This window comes from Bactrocera tryoni, chromosome 1 (genome assembly GCF_016617805.1).
Source record: "Bactrocera tryoni isolate S06 chromosome 1, CSIRO_BtryS06_freeze2, whole genome shotgun sequence".
Lineage (NCBI taxonomy): Eukaryota > Metazoa > Arthropoda > Insecta > Diptera > Tephritidae > Bactrocera > Bactrocera tryoni.
In genome coordinates this window covers 89,483,447-89,495,905 of record NC_052499.1, presented here as the reverse complement: position 1 = coordinate 89,495,905, position 12,459 = coordinate 89,483,447, and the positions used below count along the sequence as shown (strand labels likewise).

The 12,459-nt window shown below is 32.0% G+C and overlaps 3 protein-coding genes and 1 long non-coding RNA gene across 4 annotated transcripts; 2 read left to right on the top strand and 2 right to left on the bottom strand.

The window, feature by feature from the left end:
- Nucleotides 1–1,062: 1,062 nt before the first annotated feature.
- LOC120782524 (nucleolar protein 56) lies at nucleotides 1,063–3,066 on the bottom strand. The gene is made up of 3 exons (XM_040114833.1): nucleotides 2,957–3,066; nucleotides 2,492–2,894; nucleotides 1,063–2,425 (listed from the first exon to the last, which is right to left on the bottom strand). The coding sequence occupies exons 1-3, from the start codon at nucleotides 2,957–2,959 to the stop codon at nucleotides 1,308–1,310; spliced, it is 1,524 nt and encodes a 507-aa protein (XP_039970767.1). The 5' UTR covers nucleotides 2,960–3,066; the 3' UTR covers nucleotides 1,063–1,307.
- A 484-nt stretch (nucleotides 3,067–3,550) lies between these two features.
- Nucleotides 3,551–5,967, top strand: LOC120772249 (MOB kinase activator-like 1). The gene is made up of 3 exons (XM_040100754.1): nucleotides 3,551–4,116; nucleotides 4,700–4,866; nucleotides 4,927–5,967. Exons 1-3 carry the CDS (start codon nucleotides 4,103–4,105, stop codon nucleotides 5,403–5,405), a joined length of 660 nt encoding a protein of 219 aa, XP_039956688.1. The 5' UTR covers nucleotides 3,551–4,102; the 3' UTR covers nucleotides 5,406–5,967.
- Nucleotides 5,968–6,537: 570 nt separating this feature from the next.
- Nucleotides 6,538–9,261, bottom strand: LOC120772242 (retinol-binding protein pinta). The gene is made up of 4 exons (XM_040100741.1): nucleotides 8,785–9,261; nucleotides 8,009–8,201; nucleotides 7,727–7,956; nucleotides 6,538–7,667 (listed from the first exon to the last, which is right to left on the bottom strand). The coding sequence occupies exons 1-4, from the start codon at nucleotides 8,976–8,978 to the stop codon at nucleotides 7,466–7,468; spliced, it is 819 nt and encodes a 272-aa protein (XP_039956675.1). The 5' UTR covers nucleotides 8,979–9,261; the 3' UTR covers nucleotides 6,538–7,465.
- Nucleotides 9,262–9,454: 193 nt separating this feature from the next.
- Nucleotides 9,455–10,150, top strand: LOC120772259. Its single transcript, XR_005705050.1, has 2 exons — nucleotides 9,455–9,598; nucleotides 9,655–10,150. It is a non-coding gene; the product is annotated as an uncharacterized LOC120772259 (long non-coding RNA).
- The last annotated feature ends 2,309 nt before the right edge of the window (nucleotides 10,151–12,459 follow it).

Here is a 12,459-nt window from a genome sequence, read left to right as displayed (position 1 = left end):
CATTGTAAAATGTGAAAGTTTTCCATAAAAGAACTTGATTCCGATCGCTCAGTTTGTATGTTACAGTGGTCCATATCGGCAGTTCCGACAAATGAGCAGCCTCTTGAAGAGAAAATGACGTTTCCAAAATTTCAAAACGATATCTTAAAAACTGAGGGACTAGTTCGTATATATACAGACAGACGGAGGGATGGTCAGACAGACAAACGGACATGGCTAAATCGACTCAGCTCAACATACTGATCATTTATATATGTACACTCAGTCCTTTTTTTACGCGAATTTCTCACTTTAACGCGATTGCTTTTTCTTTTTCGTTTTTTGCTTGGTCTTAAACTTGCAGCAGAATTGGAAAATTATTTTGTAGCAAATGATACTGATGCCGAACGTGAACGAATTTTTCAAAAAGAATTGAGTCTCTGCATGTTAAGATATAAAGTACTACATCGGAATTTATTGGGTCCAAAAAGAAGCATTCAAACAAAATTAACTGAATTTATGGTGCAAACTCAATCGGAGATGCTAAGTCAATCAGAACATCAATCCATAGTTCTTACTATTGATTCTGATACAAATTCTAGTGATATCAGTGCCGGCCATCAAAATAAGCGGCTAAGAATAATTTCCACTACGGATAATGACAGTGATTAAACAGCATTCAACGGTTTTTTTTTTCAATAAATGTACCTATTTTCTATTTTCTTCTCTTTTATATATGGTTTTTGTTTTGTATTTTTTATTTTGATATGAATGAATAAGTCATAAGTCTGAAATTTGAAACTTATTGTATTGTTTTTGAATATTTTTTTTCGCGTATATTTTGTTATACGCGATATTTTTTATATTCGGAACCAATTCGTCAGTTAATATTGGAAAACTAACCATTTTTACGCGATTTTTTTTTACGCGATTAGTGGCAGAACCAAAAATCGCGTAAAAAAAGGACTGAGTGTATATACTTTATAGGGTCTGCGACGCTTCCTTCTGGGTGTTACAAATTTCGTAACAAACTTAATATATCCGGTTACTAATTTTTCTCTACAAAATTAAAAGGAAAAGGAATTGTGATTAATAATATTTCCGTACTTTATTCAAAATGTTCAGCTATTATATCAAAACTTGTTTAGGTTTGCAAAAAAATTTAGTCCCTCAAAAGTAGTTTCCCAACCACGTAATGTAAAGACAATAGCAGATAATAATAACCTAAATGTTATAAAGTTTATATTATACATTTATGAGGCAAATAAATGTAATCTTCCCTTAACTATGTACTTTGTATTACCTAACGAGGGGTTACTTGTTTACAATTAAGCCTCAGCGTCCTTATTCTTGTTCTTCTTTTTCTTCTTCTTCTTCTTAGGTTCTCCTTCACCAGCTTCACCGCCATTCTCTTCTACGACTGTGTTATTTGCTTCTTCAGCCTTTCCATTGCTTTTGCTTTCAGTAACTTCGCCGTTTTCCACATCCCCGGCTTTGCGTTTCTTTTTCTTATTTTTCTTTTTTAGTGCTTGTGTCTCGGTAACACTCTTTTTGTCTTCTTTTTCTGCTGCTTCAATGGCTTCTTTCATAACTTCTATATTTTTACGTGGTACTTCACCAGATTCGTAGAATTTCAGACGATCTTCCACCTGTTGCTTTAGTGTTTCACCAAAAACGCTCGTCGGTTTCTCCAAAAAGCAGTCAATACGGGATGCAATCGAACACTTGTTAGCCAAAAAACGAGATATGCGGCCTTTGTTCTTTAATCCAGCACGTCCAATGAACGATGAATGGTAAAGCAATCCATATTTTGGTGTGTTTGAACGTGTTTTCAATGCACGGAAAAGTGCTTTTTCCGCTCCCAATATTTGTACTGTTGAGGCTGGGTATTTAGCTAAATTAGTCAAACTACCTGCGTGCGAAATCAAACGTGCCCCAACTTGATCACCAATCAGAGATTGCAAATTTGGTGCCACTGCCTCCATTTTATTGTGCAAATACGTTGCCATTTTCTTTCGATATTCAGACAAACGAACCACTCGTTCTGCAAATAGTTCGATATTTATTAAATCTACTATTGAAATATCCATTCCCATAGACATTTTTGCGGCGTCTATAATAGCTTGCGCCTTTGCCGAATCCATTACAATTTCCTCCAATTCTTCTAATTTGTCTTGGGAAAGACTTTTACGGTCTTTAATATATTTAGCAGTTTTGGCAAACAAGTAATTATCAGGAACAATTTTGACCAACTCTGGGAAATGGTACGAATACCATTCCCGTATACGCATTGAAAAAGTATTTACGTCCTTATCCAATTGATCTAAGAGCGCAATGGATTGTATTATCATATTGTCCGAACGGTGAACGTTAAACTTTACTTTGGCACGAGAATAACTGTGACCCAAACCCAGTTGCGCTATTCCCGCAGACTTGTCGGTAAATCCTTAAAATATATTGCTTATGTCAATTTATGCTAAATTTATATTAGATATCAATTAAAAAAGCTTACCTTTAACTAGCCGATGGAAATGAAAACGTATACCACGTAATATTTCTGGTACAGCTCCAAAATGGCTACATTGCACACCAATCGATTCAGTAATAGCTGCTCCCAACTTAGCATCCGCAATGCCTAAGGTACATTTCTTCTTCTTTAACTTTGAGAAGAAATCATCTAAAAATACCAACAAATCTTGAGGTGCAATACCTTCAGATATAGCGTTAATGTTTTCCAATGCCGCTATTGCTGTTTTGAAAGGAGAAAATCCAACTAATTTTACAATCGAATGGAATTTTGCTATATCAGTTACGGATGCCTCAACTTGAGGAAGAAACATAGATACTTCTTCAAATTCCTTGACTGAAAATAGGGAGTATCCCGCAGCATGTTCGTAGAGGACGTATAGTTGCGACTAAACATACAAATGTTATATTAATAAAGTATTACAAAAATAAAAAAAAAACTGCTACAAACCATATTTACAGCAAAATATGTCACAATTTACAATTACAAAGTATTTTAGACCACAAATAGCACGCTATACAATTTTCCACGTGTTTTGCATTTGCACAATAGTTTGAGGATTTGACATTTGTAATCCAAAACGTCACCTATAAAAATTTGTGAAGATTTTAATTGAGACATTTAAGGGCACGCGAAATTTTCGAAGTTTCCGAACAGTTTTTCTATATGTTTGAAACTTTAAGAAATTCCTAAGGCATAGATTTTATAAAAGTGTTTAATTCAACATAAAAGATTTTTGTATTTGATATTAGATTATTTTGAAATGACGGTATATGAGGTGAATTTTTGTATGTTGTTGAAGAAGAAACAACATGTATCATAGATTCGATGAAGGAGAACCTGAATAACTTGTTGTGTATATTATTTTATAATATCTAAAGCGGAAAACTACAAAAACCGTATCTACGAAAATAAATTTTTCTTCTTTTCGATTTAAGTATAAATGTGAGGTTAAATTTTGTAAGTGTGGCAAATTTGACTAATTTTTTAATAGTTTATTGTTTTGAGTATATACAAAAAGTGTGGCAACTGTGATTTTGAGTGAATAGTGAGGTGTATTTTGACTTCGTGTTACAAATATTTTGCAAATAAATCATCTACAGTCTAATAATATAGCAATATTCAAATGAATTTAAATTGTTGCAAGTTATATACAATATTTGATTGAATTTCGAGTATAACTAATTTTATAGATTTCGCTGAATAAAGTTGTAGAAGACGACATCAGCTGCGACGGAACAGCAGAGCCGATTGGCAGACGATACGTTTTTAAGCCATATATATATGTTAGACTCACTTTACGTAAATCACACAAATATACATAAATGTAAATCTTTGTGGTCGGGCCCACTGTCTTCTGTTCAAGTAACAGCAACACCTCAAGTGTATTACCTGAAAGCCACTTTAATATTTTCTAATACTCGTGTGAAATTGCTTAATATAATCTAAAATCGGTGAATAAAAATAGCAGGCATATAAGGCAAGAAAGTTTAAAAATTCAAAAACCAACATCGATCGATCTCTATACACGACATAACGGTATTTGTATTCAATATTAATTAACACACAAATCGCTTAAACGAAAACGATAAAGTCATGGAATTTCTATTGTAAGTATTGCTCCTATGATAAACCTTTTTATATTATTTCCCTTTATATAAATTGTGCAGCCTTATACTAATCTCTACAATCTATTAATCATATGTAGTAAATAGAAATAAGTACCCAACTACTTTTTCATTCTTGTCCATAAATTTAATTCTGTAGTCAAGGGCGAAAATAATATCAATGGACTGTAGTAAATGACAAAGGTATACTCAGTATTAACATTGACATTCTGGACTTCTTAACTCTACAAAACACACAGACCGTTCTGAACCAGCGCCCAGCGTTGCAATCGTAGAGCTCCAATAGCCTTGCCAAGCTAAGCTAGTAATCTCTTAAATTGAGGAATTAATACTAAGCCATAATTAAGTTCAAACTTTCAATATTCGCTTCGAGGTTTGTTCGAATGAAACCGAACCGAAACTTTGTCCACTTAAACTGGGAATCAACGAATGGAACAAATATCTTCTATGTTGTAACATTGCAATGAGTTAAACCTTTCAATAAGAAATCAACCAATCATTTCAATACGTGTTACTTATATATTATGGTAATCATTATAATAATAATATTTTTAATTTTATTTAGTGGGTCACGTTCAAGCAAAACTTTTAAGCCAAAAAAAAATATACCAGAAGGTACTCACCAATATGATTTAATGAAACATGCGGCTGCTACTTTGGGTTCTGGTAATTTACGTAATGCTGTCGCATTGCCGGATGGAGAAGACCTTAATGAATGGGTCGCTGTTAATAGTAAGTTGACTTTAAATTGCTATAGCTTATCATGCATTTACGGATCTATTACTATTTTAGCTGTCGATTTCTTCAACCAAATAAATATGTTATATGGTACTATTACTGAGTTTTGTACCGAAGAGAGTTGTGTTATTATGTCTGCAGGACCGAAGTATGAATATCATTGGGCGGATGGACTTACTGTGAAGAAGCCTATTAAATGCAGTGCACCTAAGTATATTGATTACCTAATGACGTGGGTGCAAGACCAACTAGACGATGAGACGCTGTTCCCATCGAAAATAGGCATACCGTTTCCAAAGAATTTTCTCAGCATAGCGAAAACTATTCTGAAACGTTTATTTCGAGTTTACGCACATATATACCATCAACATTTCTCGGAAGTCGTTACTCTAGGTGAAGAGGCACATTTGAATACATCCTTTAAGCACTTTATATTCTTCGTTCAAGAGTTTAACTTAATTGATCGGCGCGAACTAGCTCCACTGCAGGAACTTATTGATAAGTTGACAGCTAAAGATGAGCGGCAAATATAGGATTCATTGCAAGTCGGGATGCAATTGGAGTTTTGAGTGTGAACGATCTTATTAAGGAACACACTCTTCGAAAATCAACACTAACATACATACATACGTACACATACATTAAGAAATAGTTGGAAGACCTTGAAAATAGAAACATATGTTGAAGGTTTCGTACATTTTTTCGTTGAATATTATATTTCAATAACCTCAAAACTATTAATATCCTCGTACGATTTAAAATTTAATTTTTACAATTAGAATAATGTAAGCGCAAGTGTGCAACAAGTATATGTATATTGCAGCCTACATTGTTACTACTACTAAAATTGAAAGCTAGAATTTTTAATTTATTCTCTAAATATAAATATTTATATTATAATAATTTTTTTTGAAGTAGCTTTACAGCGACAAATGCAATAAACAATTCTATTTTATTTGTAATTAATGTTAGTTGCTGTTTTAAGGTTTTTTTGAAAATGCTAATTTCAAGGTCCTCTTAAAAGAACACTTAGAAATGTACTCATTTAGAGCTAATGCCAACATTTCGCATATAAAAGATGCAAACAAGCATGAATAATTACTTGTTAATTCATTGGAGGAGAAAGAATTTATCATAGGTGTATGTGGTGTACATGCCGAAATTAAAACTACTCACTAGCGCCATATTATCGAATATTTATCAATTTATGGTTAAATGAGTTAAAAAAGTTGAATTATGAAAAAGAGCGAAAAATTTCAACAAATCAAAAACTGACTATATATATAAAAAATAGTAAGGTTTAATGGCCATTCGTATACATATACATGTAGATATAACTTTTTCTATTTAAAATTATATGTAAGCATTTGTCTTATACAAGAGGAACGAAAACATTGATATTGAAATAATAAAGAATAAAAGAGACCTTTAAGACATGACTCCCAATTTTATTTTCAGCAACTACAAGTGAAAAAAAAACAATAGTTGCATGAATAAAGTCTTAGACCCGTAATACTGTTGTGTACTTACATGCATGAGTGTAAAGTAAAATAATCAATATGAATATGCATAAACCCCATCTCAATATATTTTAGTAAGGTATAATTATAAATATCATAATGCTAAATGTATAAAACTTTAGAATATAAATAAATATAACCTCTAACGCTAAATATAAGCGATTAAATTTTGTATTGCAAATCTGCGTTATCTATAAAGTCCTTTCTGTAAATTAGAAACATTTATTGACAGGAAACTTACATTTAATTTAACTAATGACGGTTAAACAGATACATTTAAATGTACTTATATATATACATATATACTATATATAAGTATATTTACGATTTCCAATATTATTGAAGAGAAAACTAGTAAGAGGGTAAACTCGGTCAAGAGTTTAGCTAAAGCATGAGTGCAGGATATTTTGGTAGTTTAATTTTTGTCTAAAACTCCCCTGTAGATTCGTGAAAACATACTTTTATTTTCGAATATTAATGTGCGAAAAGTTCAGAACCAGCAAGGTTACATTTATTTTCATACTTAATTTAGTATATCACAATATAGTATATACAAAGATGTGTATTTTAAAGGGGTACACATACATAAGTATGTAAATTAGAAACATATATTTTGGAAATATTATCACATAAGCTAATACTAATAAAAATTAAGAAATATCATATATATATTTTCATACTTAATTTATACACATACAAGTATATACAGCATTTATCTAAAAATACCTATATTAACAATGTAATCGTACAGCTTAGAAATAATATATATACCATATTTATATGAATTAAAAGTATTAAATACTACCCATATACCTACATATGTATGCGGATATGTAAATTACAGCTACAATAAATTAAACAATCTAAACTTAATCATATCTTACTTTTTGTGTGAAAGCATATATACACTACCATTTTATATTTCATTACCATTTTTAGTACTCTTAACCTTAATCAATATTATTTTGCTAACTGCTAAACACTAAACAAAACAAAAAGTATTTGTTTTAAGAGGAATGAATGCGAACGAGTGATATTTGTAATTACTTCTCTCGATGGTTTACGAAATTGGTTCAAGTTGGCAACATACTTTTGTATTTTTCATACTCCTGATAGAAGTTGACGTTTTCCTCCACTAGTTGTTTCCATTTAGCAGCAAGTTCCTTGTAACTGGGTCCGTTTCCTCCGATATCTCTCGGTAATTTAGCACACACAACTGTAGTTGAACGTTTTTGTACAACAACGCGAGAACGCATTTTCTGTGTCATAAATAATCTATGGAGGAGAATATAGTATAACAACTGGTTTACCAATTATAAATGTATAATAGTTACCTGAAAGTATTCAGAAAGATATTCACGTGAGTAGGCGCATTTATAAACTCCAAAAGCTTTGGTTGGCATGGATAAGCTTGCCAACTTTCAACAGAACGCTTTATTAATCTCGGATTCAATTGCAGAGCATGACCCAACTGAACGCCCGTCATATCAAAAATTCCCACAATTCCTTGCCCACAATTATCTGGCTCGAATTTTAGTAGTAAGTCTAAGACCATTTTACTGACCTAGAAAATAAATTTATATTAAATTTGTTCATAAAGTTTTACTTTATTTCACCTTGAAAACGTTATTTTGAGAATGCAGTTTTGGATCGTGCGCAGCAGCACGTATTATAACCACCTTCCGATTTTTTGAATCAACACCATCGACTGGTAGAAATACACCCAGGTTCAAAAGTTCTTGTATTTCTGGTAAAAAGGGATCTCTGTTGGCGAACCACTCTACACGCTCCGCACGCATTTGATAGAAGCTATAAAAACAAAAGAGTATCGCAAAATCGCATTAAATAACAGTCATAAAAACATTCATTCAAATTTGAATTTTAGTTTCAAATTCGTAAAAAGCTTAAATATTGTACAAATTATATATATTATATACAAAAAAACTCATTTCGATTTCTTGATGAAACAAATTAATTTTCGACTAATGATACAGTATGCAAGCAGATCATACATAAGTACATAAATAATGAAATTTCGTATGAGTAAATGTAAAACGACTTGATTTCTTGCTAATATATTACAAGACTCTGATCTTTGGTTGAATATTAAATATTTCCTCTTAAACATATTTGTGGTTTATTATATCACAATAAAATTCTGAATTTCAGAAACTTCACAACAGTTCGGCGTGAAAACACTTTACTTATGTACATACAGATGTAAGTATATGTACATATGTACGAGTATAACGGCTAATTTTTTCAAAATCTAGCAATCATCATGATAGTAATACTGATGATTCTAATGACTTAATCAATATAATAAAAATATAAATAAGACAATGGCATGCAAACCCTTCCCCTCTATTATTAATATTAGCTCCGGACTCACTGTTTTATTTTTTTCTTTGTTCGTTCCAAATCATATTTGCAACTTCGTAAAAAGAACAGCAAATTCCCAAAGTCGCTATTGGCATTTACATTAGGGTTCTCCTTCAACCATTGCGAAATATGTTGTATTTGTAGGCGTGTCCTTTCAAGTTCCGTGTCATAGGTGCCCACTTTCCTTGAATCGTGTAGCAACATCTTTGTTGCGACTTTTTGATTGTAAACAATAACCGAAGCAGTTTTGCAGTTTTTCGTTTAAATTTTGTGCTGTGAACTTTGCTTTTTCTCTTTTTCTAACACATATACGAAGTCAAATACACACAAGCAACGCACAAAGACGGGGAGAGCTGTGGAATCGGCACACCCAAATGTGGAAAAAGTGGCGGTAGAAACAAACGCTCTTCACGACACAAACGATCGCGTGAAACTGTGCCAGTCGAATTGCAATTGCAGTGCACGCAGCTCTGTTTACGCCTCGCATGCCGGTGTCGATGTTGTTTACGTAGTCGCTGCGATTCTTAGAACTAATGCATGAAATTGGCAGCAGATACAATACTAATGGCAGGGCAGAGCAGTAATCGCTGGCGCACAAACATCGAAACGCCAACGTTGGATAGGTGGCGTACTCGACGGCGTACATACATGTACTTATGTACATATATCATATTCTTACCTTGACAGTGTAAAAGGTGGGCAATAAATGGATTTTTAATCGCGTATTATTTTTAAAAGAGCAGCTCCTTTCCCCTAGAAAGCTCAAAATAACTTGAATGCAAAGAAATAACGTTAACGAAAGTATTCCTTGGCACTCCGAGAAGGTTGGTACTGCAAATAAAGTTATTCAAATTCAACTTAAACCCAATTTTCCTTTTAGCAATTCTTGAATCAGTGGTAGGTGAAGTGAATATCTCAGAAACTACTGAGCCAATATTAACCAAATGGTATATACCATTCACCTGATATCCTTTTGTTACTCTGGTCTAAGTTCGAATTCAACTACACAAGTGGAATACCATCATTTTAAATTCCAACCGATTATTTCACTTTACTTCAGATACATATACATGAAGCACCAGTGAAGATATCGGCACAATAGTTTTTATAAATATATACATAAATAGAAAATACTATGTGAACTACCCTGTATACGTACATACATGTTTATGTCAACATTGTTAAATAAGTAGATTAGGTTTTTATTGCTAATTTTATTTAAAGCTGCATTTGCTGTTTCTACATTTCGTTGCTACGCTTTGCGATAAGCAAATGCATACATGTGTATGTGTATCTACATACATATGTATACCTGAGTATGTAGATATATTGAACCGCAATAGAGATTATGGATTCAGCTAATCCAACGGTCGAAAGAGTTTTATTACTTAAAGTAGCCAGTATTTTTAAAACGCGCAAATTGTCACTTATCAGTATTGGGAAACCGAATACACTTGTGTAAGTATATGTACATATATGTAATGATATGTAAGTATGTATTTGTACGAGCTGTTTCCTTTGTTTGAGCATGTCCCATTAAGAGACTAATTGTAGCCTTTTGCACCCGAATCCCTACAAAAAGACACTAACCCTTTTCAACCTTTTACGAACTAGTCACTTTTGACACCCAATTAGACCTGTAATGAGGCTGGGTGTTTTTATACAATTAATCCACATCCAAAATAAATACAATTAAATTTTTTCTTTATTTATTATAAGTTCAGGTAATAAAAACTATAATACTTTAAAATTGAAAGTTTTAAGCTGAAATTATTTGTTCCTTTAAATGATAAAAATCTGTAGTACTTTAAAATTTAAAAAGTTTAAGTCACTTAAATTGATTTTTCTTTAGTGTTTCTTTAAAATATTTCTTAAATTGTCTCTCTTCTTGAAATGTAGACTTTTCCTTACGTCAAAAGTTAAGACAATTTAAATATTGCTACTTAAAATATAAATTTCATTAAAAAAATTCAATTAATTAAAAAGATAGGGCGATTTTTTTTCATATCGCTCAAATTGGACATATGTACATACATACATTACATAGTATGTCTGCGAATGAATATACCAATTTGGACGTGGTTTTGTTTTTTAATATACAATTTCGTCAGGCAACCGGAAAGACCAAACCCAAATCGGAAAACTTGATTACTTGCTCAATTTGTCGTTGAAAATTATTATATTTAAGAGTTCCTTCAAAGTTACATGCACGCCCACAATAGGGAATTTAATTTTTATAACCTGGATCCGGTACTGCAATGTTTTGTAACGACTATATACATACATATGTATGTACATACATATGTACATATCGCTCATTTGCTGCAAGACCGGCATAAGTCAAAAAAATCGATTTGCCAGAAAACGCGTTAAAAGTTTTCAACTGACTCCAACCTTACACGGAAAACAGGAATCATATTCTCTTCTCAAGCGGAGCATATTAGAGGTATTCATATGAATTTTTCACTCAACATGAAGCATGATATAACGAACAATTCTGCATCATTAACTCAAAAATCACGTTTTTTGATTTATGCCGGTCTTGCAGCAAATGAGCGATATGTATATGCTTAGGAAAAAGATATTGTAAGTTCTTAAAACTTCTAAATTCAAATTTTTCGGAGACAAATATTGCATGAATGTGATAACATTCAAATCAGAATTTTTTTGGAATTGTTTACTATTTGCAAATGGTGGGATACAAGACAATGAAGACATGATTGGCAGATAGTAAATTTCATAAATATTTAAATTATGATCAGAGTAATATTTATTAAAATACTAACAATCCCAAGAATGTATAGAGTACCCGATTTCAAATCAAAATTGATTAACCCATTGATAAGAATATACATATGTACACAACATTGGTAATATATGTATGTATATTTAAATTGTTCGTATCGACATCGAACTTGACAATGAGCAGAAAGTCAATGGCAGCCTGGATCAATGTACTATCGATTGCATTGAAATCTGCCGACATACATGCAGATACTCGTAAAAAGGTACGCTGGCAGAAACATTGACTGAATTAGCTAATTTACAAGTTGTAAGCATGTAATCAGCGATAATTGATATGTGCTATAAATGTATGTTTATAGTGTTGCCCTTATATGATGTCTGTAACACCGAAATAGTAAATCAATTGGATTATCCGTGTTTGCCTTGTACAGTGATATTACCAAAGAGTGCGCAACAAAAGTTCGATTAAAACCTTATTTTTATTTGTGAAATTTATTTCACCTAATGATTATTTTTCTGACGGCCGTGAATGCTTTTCCTCAAAGAAAGTCGCTTTTGTCTACTCTTTAACCATCTTTTATAAAAATTGAATGGTTCATTTCGAGTTCATTTCGACCAATTTTCAATATAATATGACAGTTATTCGTCTTCATATCTACTTAAACGACTAAAAATCAGTTAAATTCTAGTTCTAACTTTTATATGTATAAAGGAGTCAAAGTTCAGACCTATTTAAAAGTAACGCCGAAAAGGTTGATACGCATCTTCACCAAAATTTCAGTATTCACATAGTGTTCGCATAAACATATAGTATATACTATATATGTATATATACTAATATATATATATTTTTTTGCATTTTTGCAAATTAATAAAAATTTCACTCATATATGTCAGAATCATATTAGGCATATTAAAGTAAGGTTGGTCATGTAAAGAA